At 42.7% G+C, this 22464-nt stretch overlaps 1 protein-coding gene across 3 annotated transcripts in view; it reads left to right on the top strand.

Moving 5' to 3' along the window:
* The window catches only part of B4GALT5 (beta-1,4-galactosyltransferase 5), a 99555-nt gene that overhangs the window by 42752 nt on the left and 34339 nt on the right, over nt 1-22464 (top strand). For all 3 annotated transcript variants that reach the window (XM_077951982.1, XM_028828502.2, XM_001103384.5), the window contains exon 2: nt 19161-19295. In XM_077951982.1, the coding sequence (XP_077808108.1) occupies nt 19161-19295 (135 nt within the window). The remainder of the gene's footprint in view (nt 1-19160; nt 19296-22464) is intronic.

Raw genomic sequence — 22464 nt, 5'->3', positions numbered from 1 at the left:
TTCCCACATTTTTTTTTGAGATGGAGTCTTGCTCTGTCGCCCAGGCTGGAGTGTAGTGGCGCAGTCTTGGCTCACTGCAAGCTCTGCCTCCCGGGTTCATGCCCTTCCCCTGCCTCAGCCTCCCAAGTAACTAGGACTACAGGCGCCTGAGACCGCGCCTGGAAATTTTGTGTGTGTGTGTGTTTTTAGTAAAGACGGGGTTTCACTGTGTTAGCCAGGATAGTCTTGATCTCCTGACATCATGATCTGCCCTCCTCGGCCTCCCAAAGTGCTGGGATTACAGGCATGAACCACCTCACCCGGCCCCCACAACTTTTTATTATGAAAAAATTCAAACTTACGAAAAAGTTACAAGGATAACACAGTAAAAACATTATCCTCCATCTGGAGTCAACAGTTACTATTTTGCTTTTTTTGTTTGAACTGTGGCTTTGCTTTCTACGCTGAGCCATGTTAAATTGTTTTTTTTTTTTTTTTTTGAGACGGAGTCTCACTCTGTCACCCAGGCTGGAGTGCAGTGGCGTGATCTCGGCTCACTGCAAGCTCCGCCTCCCGGGTTCACGCCATTCTCCTGCCTCAGCCTCCGAGTAGCTGGGACTACAGGCGCCCGCCACCACGCCCGGCTAGTTTTTTTTTTGTATTTTTAGTAGAGACGGGGTTTCACCATGTTAGCCAGGATGGTCTCGATCTCCTGACCTCGTGATCCGCCCGCCTCGGCCTCCCAAAGTGCTGGGATTACAGGTTTGAGCCACCGCGCCCGGCCTTAAATTGTTGATAATTATCCAGGCAGTTAACCTTTAAATACTTCAGCACACATCTCTTTAAAAAATGATAGTCTCCTGTTTAATCAGAGTACTATTATTGCATCTAAGAAAATTAACAGTACTTTCATAATCTTTTCAATACTTGATCTTAGCCAAAAGCCCGATAAGTGATCATAATACTTTCTAATATCCACTCCACATCCAGTGGTCCTCAGAATGTTATTCGTAGCTGTCCCCATCCCCAAATTAACATATTACATTTGGTTGTGTCTCTTAGTCTTTAGTAGCTTTCTCACCCCATCCATTGCTCATTGTAGTAACTCTTTGAAAAAGAGTTCAGGCCAGTTTTATTGCATGTCCCACATTCTGGAATTGCCTAGTGTCACTTTGATGTGTTTCCTAGTTTTCTGATTTTTGTATTTTTTGTTTGCTTTTTTTTTTTTTTTTTTTTTTTTTTTGAGACGGAGTTTCGCTCTGTCGCCCAGGCTGGAGTGTAGTGGCTGGATCTCAGCTCACTGCAAGCTCCGCCTCCCGGGTTCGGGCCATTCTCCTGTCTCAGCCTCCTGAGTAGCTGGGACTACAGGCGCCCGCCACCTCGCCGGCTAGTTTTTTGTATTTTTTAGTAGAGACGGGGTTTCACCGTGTTAGCCAGGATGGTCTCGATCTCCTGACCTAGTGATCCACCCGTCTCGGCCTCCCAAAGTGCTGGGATTACAGGCTTGAGCCACCGCGCCCGGCCACTTTTTTTTTTCTTTGGAGTTGGAGTCTTGCTCTGTCGCCCACACTGGGGTACAGTGGCACAATCTCGGCCCGCTGCAACCTGCGCCTCCCGGGTTCAAGCAATTCTCCTGTCTCAGCCTCCTGAGTAGCTGGGATTACAGGCACCCATTACCACGGCCAGCTAATTTTTGTATTTTTAGTAGAGATGGGGTTTCACCATGTTGGCCAGGCTGGTCTTGAACTCCTGACCTCATGATCTGCCTGCCTCGGCCTCCCAAAGTACTGGGGTCACAGGTGTGAGCCACTGCGCCTGGCCAATCCTCTGTATTTTTACAAACCAGAAGATAAGTCTAAGAGCTTGACTCGATTTAAATTAAAAGTGTTTGGCAAGAATACTCAGAAGCTAATCTTAGTTTGTTCTGGTGTTGGTGATACCCAGTTTGGGCACTTGATTAAGTGGTACCTGTCTGATCTGTCCATTGTGAATGGATGTTTCCCCCTTTGCAGTTATGCGATCTGTGGGAAGAATTTGTTTTTAATTTTCTTTTGAGAGTATAGCCTTGCAAGATTTTGTTGTTTTTTGTTTGTTTTTTTTCTGGTTTGTTTTCTTTTTTAAATCCAAGCCCTTGGGGAGGCCGAGGCCAAGCCACCCACCTTGGCTTCTCAGAGGGCTTGGATTATAGATGTGAGCCACCTTGCCTGACTCCTTAGAGGTTTCCATCAATCATGCTCTTCCAATGTTCCTTTGTAGAGTAGGTTGGCCCTTCTGTTTCTGTGGACTTGGGTCTTGAATTGCTTTAAAATGTGAACATTACTTAGCTAAAGAAAGAAAAGTTTATGTCTGATCAAGTGACAGAGTCTGTCTGTCATAAGAGATGACAGAAAAATAATCCAGCATTCTGCATGGCCCAGAGAACCCGTTTCTAGGACTACAAGTTGATATTTGCAAAAGACAAGCCATCTGGAGGAGAGGAAGAGTTTCATTACCCACAAAGTGTTAAGGAAAGACTTTGTTTTGCTAAGTGTGTGTGCCTTAGAGGCTAGAAATTTTCAAGTGCTTTCTCTGGCATCTTTTGCCTTTTTATGGAAAGCATGGCCCTGATTTCCTGTGTTTGACAGTTTGGGTGTTAATATCAGTTGGAATGGTGCCTTCTTGGAAGCACTTAAATTCCCAATGAGTGGATAACCCCATTAGTCTGTTACAAACTTCCAGGCTAACAATAATGTGATTAAAATACATTATCCCCATAGGACATGAAGAATAATCTTTCCAAAAGAGGATCAGGAGGGAGACCAAAGAACAGTATGTGGAAGAATACATTTGGATGGTAGGCTAGATAGAGGAAACTTGCTTGATGAAGTTAAAGCTAGAAGCACCAAGAGCTTTAGGATCATTATGAATCATTTGGGGTAGGATAATTTGGGGGTAGAATCACAGTTTGAGATTAGGGGAATTATTAGGGCCTGGAGCAATGAGGAGGGGAGGAAACTCTTATTAAGGCAGAAGGTTGTGTTTTTGTGCTCCCCCGCCATACAAAAATGTATTGATTATTGTTTTTAAAAAAATGAAAAAGACCCTGCCCAAAGGCAGCATTCCTAAAGTGTGTTCATAAAGCAGATGCTGTGTGAAAAGGGGGTCTCAGTAACTTTAGAAACTTTGAAATTTTGGGTCAGTTGATTTAAACAGATTTGGTTACTGCGGTTTTTCACTAGAACAGAGAACCTCATTATCTTTTTTTTTTTTTTTTTGAGACGGAGTCTCGCTCTGTCACCCAGGCTGGAGTGCAGTGGCCAGATCTCAGCTCACTGCAAGCTTCGCCTCCCGGGTTCACGCCATTCTCCTGCCTCAGCCTCCCGAGTAGCTGGGACTACAGGCGCCTGCCACCTCGCCCGGCTAAGTTTTTGTATTTTTAGTAGAGACGGGGTTTCACTGTGTTAGCCAGGATGGTCTCGATCTCCTGACCTCGTGATCCGCCCGTCTCGGCCTCCCAAAGTGCTGGGATTACAGGCTTGAGCCACCGCGCCCGGCCAGAACCTCATTATCTTACAGGGTTCTGATGTTCATGGAAATGTTGCATTGTAACAAAGAAAAGACAACGCAGATGGCCTGTAATTCTGCCACACAGAGATAAAACACTGAACATCTTGATAAATAATTTCTAAAACTGTTCTAGGCATATATTTTCCTTTGTGTCTTTAACACAAATGTGATATACTCTATGTAGTATATATAAATGTATATACAGTCTTCAATCAATAGCTTCATCTCTGCTTTTATTACTGCTCCTAGCGTAAATTATTTATAAGCACAAATGCAGACATAATCTCAGAAAAAATTTTTTTTTTTTTTTATACTTTAAGTTCTAGGGTACATGTGGATAACGTGCAGGTTTGTTACATATGTATACCTGTGCCACGTTGGCGTGCTGCACCCATCAACTTGTCAGCACCCATCAACTCGTCATTTACATCAGGTATAACTCCCAAAACAATCCCTCCCCCCTCCCCTCTCCCCGTGATAGGCCCCTGTGTGTGATGTTCCCCTTCCTGAGTCCAAGTGATCTCATTGTTCAGTTCCCACCTATGAGTGAGAACATGCGGTGTTTGGTTTTCTGTTCTTGCGATAGTTTGCTGAGAATGATGGTTTCCAGCTGCATCCATGTCCTCAGAAAATTATTATTATTTTTTGAGACAGAGTCTGTGTCATCTAGGCTGGAGTGCAGTGGCATGATTTCAACTCACCACAACCTCTGCCTCCGAAGTTCAAGTGATCCTCCTGCCTTAGCCTCCCGAGTAGCTGGGGTTACAGGCATACACCACCACACCCGGTTGATTTTTGTGTTTTTTGTAGATTTGTGTTTTTTGTAGAGATGGGGTTTCGCCATGTTGACCAGGCTGGTCTTGAGCTCCTGACCTCAGGTGATCCGCCCACCTTGGCCTCTCAAAGGGCTGGCCTGCACGGTATGATTTTTAAGTAGTGAGTACTTCTAAAACAATAATCATTATTTCAGTGATTGCTTAGTTTGTCCTGGTCTGATTTTGCCATAATTTTTTTTCTAGACCCTTTTGGTGCGTAGATAGGTTGGAGTTTTGCTTTTATAAATAGTACTGAGATAAATAGCCTTGAACACACTTGTTATTTATCCAATTATTTCTTTATACCTGAAAGTAGGAGCTGTTGGGTTAGAGTATGAACATTTCACTTTGATCTGTATTGCCAACCTCTCTAGAGGTTGTATCAATTTGTTTCCATCAACAAGGTATGGGATACCTGTTTTGCCAAAGCCTCTAAATGTTGATGAGGCTTTGGCAGAACAGGTATCAGTCTTTTGATTCATTTAGATGAGCAGTTTGTAGTGTCAACTTAACATTTTATGTTACATGTTTGCAAGGGGTTAGAAGAAACTTAGTCGTAGGCAGATAGCATTTCAGTGTTGAAGAAATTCAACTTTTGCTATAGAATTGAATTCTTTTAAACCCTCATTCAACCAGACACTATGATACATGCTTGTAGTCCCAGCTGCTTGGGAGCTAAGGCATGAAGATCTCTTGAGCTCAGGAATTCGAGACCAGCCTGGGCAACATAGTAAGACCCTGTCTCAAAAAAAAAAAAAAAAAAATACTGTTGTAAAGAACATTGGTAAAACAGAAGGAAAAAAAGTCATCTCACGTCACTGTTAACTCCCTAACAGCGAAGCAGGTTGGTAAATTTGCCTCAAGTCTTTTTTAGCCTGATGCATGTTCTTATTCCTTAGCAAGAGTTGTCATGATATAGCAGAACTTTTTTCATGTTGTTAAAAATGTGATAGTCTATGCTAAATATTATACATAAGGTATATGGTGATAAAGTTGCATAGCTTTCACTTTAAAGATGTGTAAGATTCCATCAAGTTTTGTGTCACAGTTTATGTGCTGTTATTTTAGTAAGTGAAAGCAAGTTTATTAGAGAAGAAAATCAACAGTGGCTACTCCATAGGCCGAGCAGCACTGAGGGCTGCTGGTTGGCTTTTATTGTTGATTTTGAGTTGTTTCCCAAGATTTTGCTTTTAGAAATAATGTAATTAAAAGCTTTGTGCATAGAATAGCCTCATATTTAGGATACTTTTCCTTGAAATTGCTAGCTCAGAAGGTATGAGCATTTTTATGACTACTGTTGAATTTGCAGATAGTTTTCCCAAAGGGTTGTACCAGTCTGCATGAACACCAGCACAGTTGGTGAAGTATCAATTTCACTGTGACCTTTTCTGGCTTATAGACTTTTTCTTTTGTGGTTGCAGAAAAACCAGTATACTTCTACCTTAAAAAAGCAAGGCAACTCCTCCGGCCATCACAGCATCTGTGTGCCAAGCTATAATTCTTTTTTTTTTTTTTTTGAGCTGGAGTTTCGCTCTTGTTGCCCAGGCTGGAGTGCAATGGTGCGATCTCAGCTCACCGCAACCTCCGCTTCCCGAGTTCAAGTGATTCTCCTGCCTCAGCCTCCTGAGTAACTGGGATTACAGGCATGCACCACCATGCTCGACTAATTTTGTATTTTCAGTAGAGACAGGGTTTCTCCATGTTGGTCAGGTTGATTGCGACTCCTGACCTCAGATGATCCGCCTGCCTCGGCCTCCCGAAGTGCTGGGATTACAGGCGTGAGCTACCATGCCCGGCCTATGTAATTCTTTAATAAATAGCTAAATGCCTACTATTCATCAGATGTTGATGAAAAAATGAATAAGACTGTCTGAATTCTTAAGGAGCTTACAACCTGTTGGAAGAGAGAGACATGCTCAAATTTGTAGAGGTCATGAATAGAAGTTGGTATATCAGTTGAGAAAGAACCCAAAGATAGGCGTAGGCAGTTCTAATCTTGGAGGCGGGATGATACCAGGAAAAGCTAGGAAAGGGACGTTAAAGCTTAGTATTGGCTGGGCACGATGGCTCTCACACGTAATCCCGGCAGTTTGGGAGGCTGAGGCAGGAGCATTACTTGAGCCCAGGAGTTTGAGACCAGCTTGGGCAACAAAGTGAGATTCTGCCTCTACAAAAATAAAAAAATTCACCAGGTGTGGTGGTGTGCGCCTGTGGTCCCAGCTACATGGGAGGCTGAGGCAGGAGGATTGCTTGAGCCAAGGAAGTCGAGGCTGCAGTGAGCCGTGTTTGTGCCACTGCAATCCAGCCTGGGTGACAGAACGAGACACTACCTCAAAAAAAAAAAAAAAAAAAGCTTAGTATGAGCAGGCGTCACAAAAGTGCGTTCATACAGAGGAGGTGTCAGTGGGTGCGGGAGGCTGGAACCACAAGGCAAATCAGGGACAGGGATTGGTTGGGGGAGTGGAGGGTGAAGGGCAGAGATTAGGATGAGGGGGTGCGGAGGGAGGGGAGCAGAGCCTTTGTTCTGGTTTCAGTTCCAGAGAGGAGTGCGGCAGTGCTGGTCTTGTGCCTCTAGCACATTCCAATCAGCAACATCCTTCATACCCTGATGCCCCCCCACCCCCACCCATTCCCCTCAGGGATGTTTTAATAAATGTAGGTGTTCAGTGCGAATAGTACCATTTACAGTTTTCTCCCACCCAAGCTTATACTGAGGTTATGTGGCTGTGCGTGTACATATGGGTACTTCTGAGGGTTGGTAGCTGGCCATGCTGTTAAGAATTTTGGGGGAAGCAAAGCTGAAGCTTAGATCAGTAAAGTGCTTACCATAGGCTACCCAGCCGGCTAATATCTGTTTAGACAGCATTTTCGTGTCTAATCTTATGTACAGTTTAAATATTTAACAGATGGTAGACGAATAGGTCAGTGGAAATGTTTATAGGGTACTTCATAGCTGTTAATTTTTACCACTTGGATTTTTTTAATAGCTGGGAATAGTAATTAGGGTGCCAAATGAAACCTATGAATGACTTTGTGATTTTTCCACCTCAAATGAGAAGGATTAGGAAAGCAAAAGATTCCTCAAATCAATTTTTTCTCCCAAAGTAATTTTTGGATTATTTACCTTGTTAATGTGTGTATATGTGTCCCCCCTCACCCCAGTTTTCTTTAAACACTTTTTGTATGAAAATTGTCACACAGTTGCTCCAAAATATTTAAATAGATAAGACAATGGGTATAAATTTTGCTGCCAAAAATTCCTTGTATCTTAAAAAAGCTGTGTTTTCTCTCTTAAATGTATGTTAATGTCTTCCAATGCATAGTATGAGTATCCAGCATTTTAAGCAGATTTAAAATGCAAAAATTCTTGATTCACATTAGAGCTTCAAACTTATAAAATTTGGGGGATGCATTATAGTATGAATATTGGCACCCACTCCTGAGTGGAATATTGGAAGCCTGAAATATAGGACATGTTGACAGTAAAGATCCAGGCAATACTGGCCATGTGGGGTGGCTCACGCCTGTAATCCCAGCACTTTGGGAGGCCAAAGTGTGAGGATTGTTTGAGCCAGGGAGGTTAAGGCTGCAGTGAGCCATGATTGTGCCACTGCACTCCAGCCTGGGTGACAGAGCAAGACCCTGTCAACAACAACAACAACAAAACAAAACAAAACAAAACAAAACAAAACAAAAAACACTTCAAAAAGATCGAAGTAAAAGGAATCAAAGAAAGTGTGGGCAGCATAGCAGCTGTGGATTCAGGGGATTGAGCATCTGAGAGGCAATAGAGCACGTTTGTTAAAAACCTGGACTCTGGAGACAAAGCCTGCTGTGAAATCTTGGCTCCACATAATCAGATTGCATATTCAGACCTGAGTTTTTTCATCTCTAAAATGATGGTAACAACCTGCCTCTCAGTTATTGTGAGGATGAAATGAGATAAAACACAGGCATTTGGAAAGGTACCGGCACATAAGGACTCAATAAATGCATTATTATTTGTATAGGAATCCATCTCTTTATAAGCAGAATAAGCAGATTCTTTCTTTACCTGTTGTGCAGAGCAGTGAACACTGATCATCTGCTTGTCTGGGGGTAGCATTCAATTATTTTTCAGGTTGTGCTTTTTCCACAAAATATTGGTCTAAAAAGATAATGCAGGTTTTGCAGATACTCTAGCATGGCAGAAATTGAACTTCAGCATTCCTTTGACACATTTTGTTTGTTTTTCCTTAATTTTTATTGTGCCTTATCTGTGTATTTTGTATATGGGGGAAGGAGAGAGCACTAGCAAGCGTAAGCATGAGAGGGAGCCTTCTGTTCTATTTATTCATTTTCTGCTTCTCTTCTCTTTAGATTCTCTTCCCTTTTCTCTTCTTTATGTCAAAAGCATGGACATGTTAAAGAGGTAGAACCTCTGATCCATAGATTGGCTCCAGTGTTTTTCTGGGATTTATTTGACTGTGTTATAAATCCCACCTTTGTTAGTCTGTAGGGGGGGATATTGAGAACAAAGATAGGTGATGTGAGTAAATTTAGGGAAAGAAAACCCAGTCTAACAAGACCGCCCTGAGCACCAAGCAGCACCTTTGCTGAGTGTCATTCTTTCTGACTCTGGTCAGTTGTCCCTGGCTTTATGTCTCGACATTTTCCCTCCACTCTACATGCCATGGAGATGTGGTGTTCCTCTGCATTGCTTCGTGTAGAAAGTACAATGTTTGCTAAGATTCGGGCTTCCAACTTTTATTAACCAACGGGGGGATTCTATACACACAGTCTTATGTAGTTCATCCAAGAATTCAGATGTGGATACTAAAAAGTTCAGTCCTTAATCAGGAGCCAGGAATTTTGAGTAGGTTAGATTTACTTGTTCCGATTGATACCTACTCATTGGTCCACTGGAAATCCCGTCCTGGACCATTTCTGCAGTGTCATGGCTTTGAGAATCAAGTTCAGACCCCAAGTATAGTGCATGAAGCCCTTTCGCTCTTGCTCCCCCCATTTTTCTAGCCTCCTCTCTCATGTTCTTGCCATATGTAACCTTCGCTCCAGCCATACGAAACTTCTTTAACTCCTCAGATGTGTTTCCCCCTGGATGGCTGTTTGTTTTCATTTATGCTGCTCCCTCTCCTGCTTCAGTGCCCTTCTTTCAGGACCATATTCTAAAATTACCTCTTCTGAGAGTATTTTCCTGGCCCCTGCTCCCAATATGATCTAGTAGCCACTCTCCTGTACCCCTGAACAAAGGTGACTGTTCCTCCATTGCAAGGTGATGGCAAGGACCGTGTCTTACTTTATCTCTTTATCCTTAAAGTAGAGGGCGGTCCTGGAACATCATATATATATAATGAGTGTTGAATGAATGCATATCTGAATTACAGTTTGTAACATTTATAGAAGAATTCATCATCTCTTTGTGGCTGGTGTTTGATAGAAGTGTAAAAAGTCCTTGGGACATGATGTATCTTCATTATTATTATTACTACTCCCGCCCCCCTGCTTTTTGAGAGACAAGGTCTTGCTCTGTTGCCCAGGCTGGAGTGCAGTGGCATGGTCATAACTCATGGCAGCTCAAACTCCTGAGCTCGAAGGATTCTTCTACCTTAGCCTCCCAAGTAGCTTGGGAATACACCATCATGCCCAGATGATTTTTAAATTTTTTTGTAGAGATGGAGCCTCACTAGGAACAGCCCAGGTTGTTCTCAAACTCCTAGCCTCAAGTGATCCTCCTGCTTAGGCCTACCAAAGTGCTGGGATTACAGGCATGAGCCACTGTGCCCTGCTCTGTTTCTTCATTAAATAAAGTTGGGAACTTGGCCACTCCTGGAGAGTAAGTGGCCACTTTACTTTTCTCCTTTTGGAGAAAGCTTGAAGTCCAGCAGAACAGTAACTCACTTAACCTGACAGTCGCAACACATTAATTAACAACTTTGTTTTTCTTTTGGAAAAAAACTGCAAATCTGTAGACATTGGGAAAATAGTACAATAAATATATGCTCTACACCTGAGTTCACCAGTTTTTAGCATTTTGTCACATTTGCTTTAACTTTTTGTATGCATACCTAAGCTCATACATGCATATGTGCAGATGCACACTTTTTTTTAGAAATATTTGAAAGTTGTAGACATCATGATGCTAAACCTCTAAATACTTTAATATACATCTCCTAAGAATAAGTGCATTCTACATAACCACAACACTATGATTAAACTTAAGCTTAACATTTAGTAATATCTGATATACATTCCATGTTTAATTTTTCTCACTTGTCTCAAAAATATCTATTTTAGCACTCTGATTTTTCTACTCAGAATTTGGTCAAAGTTCATGTATTGCATTTAGTTATGTCTCTAATCTAGAATAGCCCCTGCCTTTTTTTGGTCCAAATCAGTTATTTTGTAGAATGTCCTATATTCTTTCAGCCTGAAGAATCTAGAGAGAGAGAGAGAGAGAGAGAGAGAGAGAGAAAGAGAGAGAGAGAGAGAGAGAGAGAGTGTGTGTGTGTGTGTGTATTTGTATTTGGATACCTCATCTTTAAAAAAATATAAATGTTAGCTGTTTGTAGGGGGGGCACTCGACTGTGGTCCCAGCTTCTCCTGAGGCTGAGTTGGGAGGATCACTTGAGCCCAGGAGTTGGAGGCTTCACTGAGCCATGATCATGCCACTGCACTCCAACCTGGATGACAGAGTGAGATCCCAACTCTTAAGAAAGAAAAAAAGAATATCCCATATTCTAGATTTATCTTCTTGTTTCCTCTTCAGTAGATTAGCAAGAATATTATATAGGAAGTAAATATCTTACATTGCATTAGGAGCCTGGAACTGTAGGCTGTTCTAATATTGGGGTTGCTGAGTTGAGACATTTGGTAAAGGGATGACCTGCTAGATCTTCCTCTTGTGCAGCAAAATTACAAGTGTCAGTTGTGATCAATATGTAATTTGTGGGGTGGTGCATTGAGGATGTGTTTTGACTATCCTCTTCAACAACCCTTTCACCTGAGAGTTGTAGCATCCGTTGATTTCCATGTCATGGTTATGACTCAAATATGACTGTAATCAACAGACCTGCTAAACAGAGATCCAGATTCTTTATGGTTCTTTTTGTCCTTACAGTATATCTCTCAAAGAATGTATCGAAACACTTCTCTGTGGGTTTTGTTTTCAGTATGATATATTATTAGAATTATTTGTTTGTGTTTGTATTTAGTTTAGGGTTTGCCCATTTAAACACACACACACACACACACACACACACACACACACATATATATATATATATATTTTTTTTTTAGATGAATTCTCACTATGTTGCCCTGGCTGGACTTAAACTCCTGGGCTCAAGTCATCCTTCTGCCTCAACCTCCCAAGTAGCTGGGACCATAAGTGTGTGCCACCATGCCCAGCTAGATATTTTTTTTAATATGTAAATGTCCAAAATATAAAAGGTATACTCAGGCCTCAGTCCTACCCCTGTGTTTTTATTAGTTTCTGGTTTACTCTTCCTATGTTTTTTTTGGTAAAAATATGTGAGTGCAAATCAATTTCCCTTTATTAAGTAGCATAATATGTATTGGAAGTCAGTTCATGGGTTTTGCTCACCTTATTTTTGGGGGAGGTAAATTTTGTTGACATATAACATTAAAATGTGTACACGTAAGCAAAAAGCTTGGTGAATGTTTAGAAAATGAATATATCTGAATAACCAGCATCCAGGTTAAGAAATAAGATGACCAGAAGCCACCTTCGACTCTCCTGCACCCAAGGGTAGCCATTCTCCTGACTTTTATATTGTAGATTATTAGCTGGGCGTGTTTTTGTATTTTATCTACATGGAATCATACCACATGTGTTCTTTTGTGTCTGGCTTCTTCGCGTCACATAAAGTGTGGGATTTATTTATGTGAATGCATGCAGTTCTAGTTTATTTATTCCTGTTGCTGTATAGTATTCCAAAATTGGAATAGGCTACAAATAATTTAATTAACTTCTGAGTTCTTTCTAGTTTTGGACTATAACAAATGTTTTCTCATTCTTTTTTATGGTCTCATGATGGGAGTGAGTATAAAAATTTATTCAACCAGTCTCCTTTGGATGGTCATTTAGGCTTTTTTCCCCAGTGTTTTTCTACTACAAATATTATTGCACAAGGTTTTGAATAAATTTGTGCATTATAGTGTGGAACATGTTTTTAAAAGCTTTATGAGGAATGAGAGTAACACCATTTTGGGGGAAAGCTAATCTTTTTGGTAGTGCTGCTCAATTGGTGGAAAGGAATTACTCAGCTTTTCTTAGAAACAGGTTAGTGCAGTGAAACTGGTTAACTTACAGTATTTTGGGTTCCTCTCAGAAAGGAGGAGGGGGCTAATGCAAAATAAAGAGAAGGGCTTGAAATCCATCTCCATGCCTCCTGGAGTTCAGAAAACTCAATTGTATATTGTCTCAACTTACTTTTTAAAAAACATTCAGATATTTATTGTGCATCCTCTGTGTTCCCGACGCATTGTTCTAGCCACCGGGGGTACAGCATTAAAGGAAGTAAGCAACAGCCTTGCCCTAATGGAGCTCACGTTTTCATGGGGGTCGAGATAAATTTTAAAATATGTAGTACGTTAAGTAGAAAACCAAAGCAGAGGAGGGTGATTGGTGTTTGGCTGTGAGTATGTGTGTGTTGTATGTTTGCATGTGTTGGGGAGGAGACACAGATTGTAAAAAGTGTTCCGGAAGAGAATGGTGTCTTTTCTGGTTCTGAACCCTGTTTCAGCTTACCAAGCCAACCACAGCAAACGTTAAGGATACACATTAAGGATCAGTGAGAAAGGAGTAGGTTTTCCTGTTCGAATCAGAAGCAGAGAGGAAGAAAGCCACCATTGTGTGGCCAAGAGATGGCTGAAGGGCAGGAAACCCAGTCCTTAGCCCTGGAAACTCTCCAGTTAAGCCATGGCCCAAGGCTGCTAACACTGGCATCTGGATGGAAATTTCTAATTGTGTAGACCTGAGTGGGGCTTATTTTTCTCAACTGAATTATGGTTATAGGTGAGAGATCCCTCCTCCTAGATACTGAGGCTGGATAATAATCACATTATCTCATGAAAGTGTAAAACAAATTATTAGTAAGTGTGAATTTGTGTTAAATGTTGTCTTCGCATTTACCACACTGCATTGTAATTTGTTGAGTTTTGTCTATACATTACTTATCTATTCAGTGTTGCCTTATGCATGCTTGGCCTCCAGTGCCCTCGTACTGTGCCTAAAAAGCACACAATAAAGGAGGGGCTCAGTAGAGACTGGTTGAAACTGGAGGATTTAACCACTGCACACCAACTTAAATTTTTGTTTGTTTTTGAGACGGAGTCTCTCTGTAGCCCAGGCAGGAGTGCAGTGGCGCGATCTAGGCTCACTGCAAGCTCCGCTTCCTGGGTTCACGCCCTTCTCCTGCCTCAGCCTCCCGAGTTGCTGGGACTACAGGTGCCTGCCACCATGCCCGGCTAATTTTTTGTATTTTTTGTATTTTTAGTAGAGACGGGGTTTCACTGTGTTAGCCAGGATGATCTCGGCCTAAAATTGTTTTTTTAAACTGTGATTCAGCCACTGCTGCTCAGGACTGTGTTATTGGAAAGTACTGCTTTCAGAATTTTCAAAGTTAGCTGGGTGCGGTGGCTCACATCTGTAATCCCAACACTTTGGGGGAGGCCAGGGCAGGCGGATCACCTGAGTTCAGGAGTTCAAGACCAGTCTGGCCAACATGTTGAAACCCTGTCTCTACCAAAATACAAAAATTAGCTGGGCATGATGGCGGGTGCCTGTAATCCCAGCTACTCAGGAGGCTGAGGCAGGAGAATCGCTTCAACCTGGGAAGCGGAGGTTGCAGTGAGCCGAGATGCGCCCCTGCACTCCAGCCTGGGCGACAGAAGGAGACTGCACCTCAAAAAAAAAAAAAAAATTAAAAAAAAAAACAAAGCTCATCAAAATGTATGCAGCACCTCAGTTCACCTCTCTGGTTTTGACTTCACTAACCATATGACCGTGGGCAAATTACCCCTGGAGGACTCGACTTCCTATTCTAAAATTATTAAACACTCCAGATGATATGTACTTCACAGAGATGTGAATTTTGAATGAGATAATTTAGATTGAAAACAATATCTGTATGCATATGTACTTCCTAGTTTAGGCCAGAGCCATGGCCTAAGTTTATTAACAAGACTGCTTTTTTGTTGTTGTTAACCAGACAGCATCTCACTGTCACCCAGGCTGGAGTGCAGTGGCACAATCATGGTTCACTGCAGCCTTGATCTCCTGGGTGAGACGCTGGGACTACAGGTGTACGCTACCACACTTGGCTAGTATTTTTAAACTTTATTTTTGTAGAGACAGGGTTTTGCTGTATTGCCCAGGCTGGTCTTGAACTCCTGGCCTCAAGCGATCCTCCTGCCTCTGCCTCCCAAAGTGCTGGGATTACAGGTGTGAGCCACTGCACCCAGCCAGTAACCAGACTTTTAATAGAGACACCTGAAAGGTCCTACAGTTTGATCTGTATAACCAACTGCATGAGCACTGTACAGGAGAAGGGCAATTTAGCATCTCTAATAAGATTAAGGGGATTTTGCCTCTAGCAAGCTTGATATGAATTAGTAATAGGATGTGACTGCTGTTTACCAACCACATTCAGCAAAGATTGATTGATTGATTACCTAACCATGTAATGGAAGTTTAAAAAGTCTATTCATAGAAATATCTGAAGCTGAATTTTCCAGAGTAAGTTCTGCAGAGACTCACTTGATGTGCTGGTTTGGGAAATGGCAGGCTAGATAACTAAACGTCTCTCTTCTGGGAATTTCTGGGCCTTGAGTTATTGTGCATTGTGAATCTCCAAAAAGGGGCTTGCTTTGACAGATCTGTGATAACAGATGGAACAGGGCTGCTGGTGGTTTGTGTGTTTCTAGGCTCATCCTACTGCATCTGGACCACTCTGTTCGTGTAGTCACCACCCTTTGTGTGTGTAGACAACTGGGCCAGTATTCAGAGAGCTCAACCTAGATGGGGAGTGAAGTTGTGATGATAAGGTTATGATGATGAAGTTGTGAAGTTGTGATATGGGAGGGGCACACACAGAAGGGGCCTGAGCAGGAGAAGGTGGCTGGGGAAGGTTGAGAGAGAACCAATGGGCAAAAGTGACTGGGCCAGTCTGGCCAACAGGCTGAAACCCCGTCTCTATGAAAAATACAAAAATTAGCTGGGCACGGTAGCATGCACCTGTAGTCCCAGCTACTTGGGAGGCTGAGGCACGAGAATCGCTTGAACCCAGGAGGTGGAGGTTGCAGTGAGCCAAGATTCCGCCACTGTACTCCAGCCTGAACAACAGAGTGAGACTCTGTCTCAAAAAAAAAAAAAAAAAAAAAAAAGTGACTGGGAAACATTTTGGACCCAACCAAAGTAGGTTTTCTTTGCTGATGACTGTATTTTCCCTGTTGACTCCGGGTTCTTGGAGGTCATAGTTCCCCAGTAGTGGGAAGCATTAGATGATATTGACGAGTGTTCCTTAAAATCCCATCCAATCCCAAGTTGTGGATTTGTGATCATTTCCTTTTGTTTGGCAATCTTTACTCCCTCAGTTTTTATTTTTTTAGCATTGTGCTAGTTCCTTTGGATAATTAGAAAAAATAATAATATGTGGTTTATGTGAATTTATTAGTTGAATGACGAGACTAACACGAGACAGTTGTTAGCTAACTAAGTCAACATGGAAACAAATCCAAGTTTTGATAGTCTGTAATAGACCAGCACAGAAACTGGAGAACGGGGAAGACTGACACAGTACTGAAAGCTTCCTCAGGAAGTCTGTGCACTGGTGTTTGAAGGATTAATAGGATTTGCACAGCAGGAAGAATAGACCCATTGCTGTAGCAGCAGCTCAAGGATAAAGGCAAGAGACGTAGAAGACTTGAGCAGGAACTGTGTGGATAACTCTGTAATTAAGAGAGATCAAGAAAGATCCATCTGGCAGCTTCATGCAGGAGATGACGATGTGAGAGCTATCTCTTTAAGAGTAATCATTTAAGTCATGCGGGTGCTTGAAATCTTTCAGAGAGAGGTTGTGGCTAGAACATGGATGAGCGAGGTATAAAAGCTTAGTGGTTAAGAGCACAGACACACTGGGTTCAAATCCTAGTGTTCTCAGTTGACCTTTGTGAAGATACTTGGAGAAACTGAAGCCTAGAAGTTGTTTGTAAATTGGATAGTATTACTTGCCTCTTAGGATAATTATGAGGATTAAATGCGATAAGGAATTATGTAATTAAGTGCTCAATAGATGTTGCTTACATTTATTATGTGGCCGGAGTTCCCTCGAGCAGTGGTTATAGAAGTGTGGTCCTTAGTCCAGCACCATTTTGTCACCTGCGAGCTTGTTACAAGTGCAAATTCATGGGCCCCACTCAGACCAGCTGCATCAGTCTGGGTAGTGGGACCTAGGAAACAGGCTTCTTAAAAGCACTCTGGCAGATGGGTGGGAAACATTAGAGAATGACGGCCCTAGAGAAATCCTCTAGTTGGGATTCAAAGCTAAGAAAGGGAGAGTGTTTAAAGGAGGGACTAAGCCACTGTGTCCTTTGCAGTACAGAGGAAAGGAGGTGGTGAATTATTGGTGGCACCTAACTAAAAGCTTTACACAAGATTCTCAATAAATACAATAAATAATAAATGCAATAAAAGCTTTATACAAAAATTTCAATAAGACAGCTGGTTTAGTAATATGTTGGGGATGAAAGGAAGATTTCAGGGCAGTGGGAACCTACTGTACAGCCCAAATGATTAAAAAAATAAAAACCACAGGACTGAATTAGAAATGTGACATTAGATGAAGTTTAAATCTTAGGTTTAACAGGTATTTGCGGCCTGCCCCCCTACTGTGACCGGCAGTGTGCTATCTGCTGGAAATGTAGAATGAGGTGTTATTCCTGCTTTCAGAGATTTCACACAGTTAACACTTTTTTAATAATTGGAAGCTGTCTTTTTTTCCTTAAAATCTTTCCTAGCTACTAGAGAATTAAACACAATATCTGATCTGTTCTCCGATTGTGCCAGAAGTTAAGCGTAGGGCCGTCTCCCAACCAATGCAAGGCTGCATTTGAAAGTGATACCTCATTTCTGAAAGCATTCTGAACACTGGTCCTTTTTGCTTATTATTTTATGGCTTGGAATATACCTTAGAGAAGATTTGAAATCTTTTGAAAGATTTCATGTCCCTATTTAATGTTGGCCACGTGGGGTTTTTCACATTATGCTAACCCACCCCACCTCTGTCATTTCCAGTATAAAGCACCAAAAGCACTAGCTTGAAATACAGTGACTTCTAAACTTCGTCCATTAATTCATTCAGGCATTGTTTGTTGGACATTATATACAGGATACCGCTTTAATAGGGATGAAACATAATGTCAGCCACGTGTCTTGTCAAAGAGCCAGAATCCACATCCCAAGGCCAGATATATTGAGTGTGGAGGAGGCACCGGGACGTGGTCCCAAGGTTAGCCAAGTGGTTAGATGAATCCACCCCCAGACACCCACAGTTTAGGTTTGTAAATGTTCCACCCTTGTAACACATCCCCCTTTCACAATGACAAAGGCAATTTGAGGGAATTAGAGTGACTGGTTAAGAAACTATGTTTTAAAATCTCACTGTTTCTTGAAAATAGATGGCATAGCAGTGGAGTTTGCAAGTAGAATATAGGAATTACATTTTGGTGTGTTTGTGACTTTCTAGTTTTGTATCATAGAGTGACTTCAGGAAAATGCAAGTGGAGATCACTTTCCAAAGAAGACTAGATTGGCTGGTTAATCTGAACACTCATTTGTTAATAGCATGCTTTAATTGACCTTGGACTGTGCTCTTTCCCTATTGCTTTGGACTTTTGGGCTGGCTGGGTGGATAGTGAGGACTGCAAATACTCTTTCGTTACTCCTTTTTCTTTCCAAATCCCCCAAGGGTAAGTGGTTGGAGCCTCAGTCTACCCCTTTGAAAAGGTTGCTAAGACCAGACCATGGCTTCGGTGCTTCTAGCAGGCAGAGAGTCAGTGGTTTCTTTTTTTTTTTTTTTTTGAGACGGAGTCTCGCTGTGTCTCCCAGGCTGGAGTGCAGTGGCGTGATCTCGGCTCACTGCAAGCTCCGCCTCCCGGGTTCACGCCATTCTCCCGCCTCAGCCTCCCAAGTAGCTGAGACTACAGGCGCCCGCCACCACGCCCGGCTTGTTTTTTGTATTTTTAGTAGAGACGGGGTTTCACCGTGTTAGCCAGGATAGTCTCGATCTCCTGACCTCGTGATCCACCCGCCTCGGCCTCCCAAAGTGCTGGGATTACAGGCTTGAGCCACTGCGCCCGGCCAAGTGGTTTCTTCCTCTGTGAAGAACCATGAACTAATTCTGAGAAGGTGAACTTAAAGAGAGCAGAAACCTTTAAAAAAAAAAAAAAAGTTTTAACTAATTCATAAAGGTCTTTGTGATGATCAGAGTGCTAGAATACAGATTGGGTATTTGGAGACCAGATGGAATTTTTTTTTTTTTTTTTTTTTTTAAGTTTATGGTTTTTCTAGAACTGCTGGATATTGACAGAAATTCCTCTAAGCCCTACTAGCTACCCAAAGGATGTTGGTGTCCTGAAAGGTATGGAAAATAGAGCTATGGTCGTGTAGGGTTTTAAAAGAACTAAAAGAGGCTTTAAAGGCCCAAAAAGAAAAAAAATCCATAGCTATGTGGTACGTTTTTTTTTAAATGATTGCTTCTGAATCCACCTCTTTTTCTCCTTTCTTTTTGCTTTATGCAGTGAACACCTACCTCTTCATGATGCAAGCTCAAGGCATTCTGATCCGGGACAACGTGAGAACAATCGGTGCTCAGGTTTATGAGCAGGTGCTTCGGAGTGCTTATGCCAAGAGGAACAGCAGTGTAAATGACTCAGGTATATTTTTAGTAAAGAGGTCGTCTGATTAGAATGTCTCCTCCCAAGAGAGGTAAATTCGGTTGCAATAATTATTTTCAATGGGAAAAGTGCATTATAAAAGAGGGATTTGGCTTTTACTTCACTGCTAAAAAAGCTCTTGCCAAATGAATCCTCGTTCATTTTTATTAACAATGACTCAGTCTGTTTGTGTTGCTATAAAAGAGTACTTGAGACTGGGTAATTTACAAAGAAAAAGGATTTATTTGGCTCACGGTTCTGTAGACTATACAGAAAGTGTAACACCAGCATCTGCTTCTGGTGAGGACCTCAGGCTGCCTCCACTCTTGGTGGACGGGAAGGGGAAACCCGTGTGTGTGGTAAGAGAAAGCAATGTGGCAGTGAGAGGAGGGCAATGCCAGGCTGTTCTTAACAACCAGCTCTTGTGGGAGCTAATAGAGGAGAACTCACTCATTACCACAACAGCAGCAAGCCATTTATGAGGGATCTGCCCCTGTGACCCAGATACCTCCTATAGGCCCCACCTCCATCACTGGGGTCATCGTTTCAGCATGAGGTTTGCGGGGGACAGACATTTAAACTATAGCATAATACGTTAAGAGTGACTGAATGAGGCCAGGCGCGGTGGCTCAAGCCTGTAATCCCAGCACTTTGGGAGGCCGAGACGGGCGGATCACGAGGTCAGGAGATCGAGACCATCCTGGCTAACACGGTGAAACCCCGTCTCTACTAAAAAATACAAAAAAAAACTAGCCGGGCGAAGTGGCGGGCGCCTGTAGTCCCAGCTACTTGGGAGGCTGAGGCAGGAGAATGGCGTGAACCCGGGAGGCGGAGCTTGCAGTGAGCTGAGATCCGGCCACTGCACTCCAGCCTGGGCGACAGAGCATGACTCCGTCTCAAAAAAAAAAAAAAAAAAAAAAAAGAGTGACTGAATGACTACTACTTTTCTCTTTTCTTTTTCTTTTTTTTTTTTTTGATACGGAGTTTTGTTCCTGTCATCCAGGCTGGAGTGCATCAGGTGATTTCGGCTCACTGCAACCTCCACTTCCCCAGTTCGAGCAATTCTTGTACCTCAGCCTCCTGAGTAGCTGGGATTACAGGAGCACGCCACAATGCCTGGCTAATTTTTGTATTTTTAGTAGAGAGGGGGTTTCACCATGTTGGCCAGGTTGGTCTTGAACTTCTAACCTCAAGTGATCTGCCTGCCTCGGCCTCCCAAAGCGCTGGGATTACAGGCGTAAGCCACTGTACCAGGCCTTTCTTTTTAACTCTTTCAAAAACTGAATACAGGAAGGAAGTAATACTTCCACATGATTAAATGGGACTCTCTTGAGGCCTCTGTAGTTCAGCCAGGGATGGTTTTTATTTAAAAAATAGATTCTGGAATTTCATTTTGCTAAGGATTCAGGATTTGACTCTTATTTCTTTAACTGAGGACTGATGTGCTTTCTGGGTTTGTGTGGGTTTTTTTGAGATGGAGTTTTGCTCTTGTCACCCAGGCTGGAGTGCAGTGGTGTTATCTCGGCTCATTGTAACCTCCGCCTCCTGGGTTCAACCAATTCTCCTGCCTCAGCCTCCTGAGTAGCTGGGGTTATAGGTGTGTGCCACCACGCCTGGCTAACTTTTGTATTTTTAGTAGAAATGGGCTTTTGCCATGTTGCCCAGGCTGGTCTCAAACTCCTGACCTCAGGTGATCTGCCTGCCTTGGCCTCCCAAAGTGTTGGGATTAACAGACGTGAACCACTGTGCCGGGCTTTTTTTTTTTTTTTCTTTTTCTTTTCTTGAGACAGCATCTCACTTTGTCTCCTAGGCTGGAGTGCAGTGGCATGATCTTGGCTCACTGCAGCCTTGACCTCCCAGGTCCGAGTGATTTTCCTGCTTTGACCTCCCAAAGTGCTAGGATTAAGTTGTGAGCCACCGTGGCTCATTTTTTGTATTGTTTGTAGACATGGCTAATTTTTGTATTTTTTGTAGACACGGCTTTCACCATGTTGCCCAGGCTGGTCTTGTACTCCTGAGCTCAAGCAATCCACCTGCCTTGGCCTCCCAAAGTGCTATAAGATTACAGGCATGAGCCACCGTACCCAGCCTCCTGTGGTTTCTTTTTTTTTTTTTTTTTTTTTTGAGATGGAGTCTCGCTCTGTCGCCCAGGCTGGAGTGCAGTGGCCGGGTCTCAGCTCACTGCAAGCTCCGCCTCCCGGGTTCACGCCATTCTCCTGCCTCAGCCTCCGGAGTAGCTGGGACTACAGGCGCCCGCCACCTCGCCCGGCTAGTTTTTTGTATTTTTAGTAGAGACGGGGTTTCACCATGTTAGCCAGGATGGTCTCGATCTCCTGACCTTGTGATCCGCCCGACTCGGCCTCCCAAAGTGCTGGGATTACAGGCTTGAGCCACCGCGCCCGGCCCTCCTGTGGTTTCTTAATGATTTCGTCTAAGCCCAATATTTTAAAATATTTAAATTAAAAAAAAATTCTCCCACTAAATCAGTCCTCTCTCCTTCTCTAATAGGTTATAAGATTTTTCGAAGTTCACTGTCGAATGTGAAATTGCTTTGCAAATGTTGCAAATGCGAATTATTCTGTGGTGCATAGGAAATCAAGGGAAAGCATTGCCTCTCTTAAAAGAATTGCCTCTCCTTAAAAGAATTGACCACATCCTAATTTATCAGTTTCCTCTGCTGACCACTTTAGCAACAGAGGACTGTAGTTAGCAAACTGGTAAACTTTTGATACTTCCTTTCTTGTTTGCAAAGAGCAAGTGAATGACATTTCAGAGCCTTTTAGACAAATTGTGGTTGCGCTGGGTCAAGTTGCCTGAGCTCTGAGCCATACCTGGGAGAGGAAACCCCCTGCAGTTTCCGTCTTGCATGTGGTGGTAGGTTTTGCACACAATCCGCACACAGAGTCTCACTTGACTCATGTGTGGCTCTGTCAGTAAAGGCAGGATTTTATGCTGTTTCCATTTTTCATACATGGTACATAAAATCTTGGGGAAGATGGTGCAGCTTGATCATGTGACTCTTTACCTAAACCCTGCCAAAATCCTGCTTCTAGTTAGGTGAAGAAACCAGGGAGTACTGACTGCCCTTCCAGAGCACTCTCCCCTGTATAGTACTGAGTAAGGGAACGTTTGTGTCCTCATGACATTTATCCAGTCCAGATATCATACT

This window comes from Macaca mulatta, chromosome 10 (assembly GCF_049350105.2).
Source record: "Macaca mulatta isolate MMU2019108-1 chromosome 10, T2T-MMU8v2.0, whole genome shotgun sequence".
NCBI lineage: Eukaryota > Metazoa > Chordata > Mammalia > Primates > Cercopithecidae > Macaca > Macaca mulatta.
Note: the sequence above shows the minus strand (reverse complement) of the source record. Positions and strands in the feature narration are given on the sequence as shown.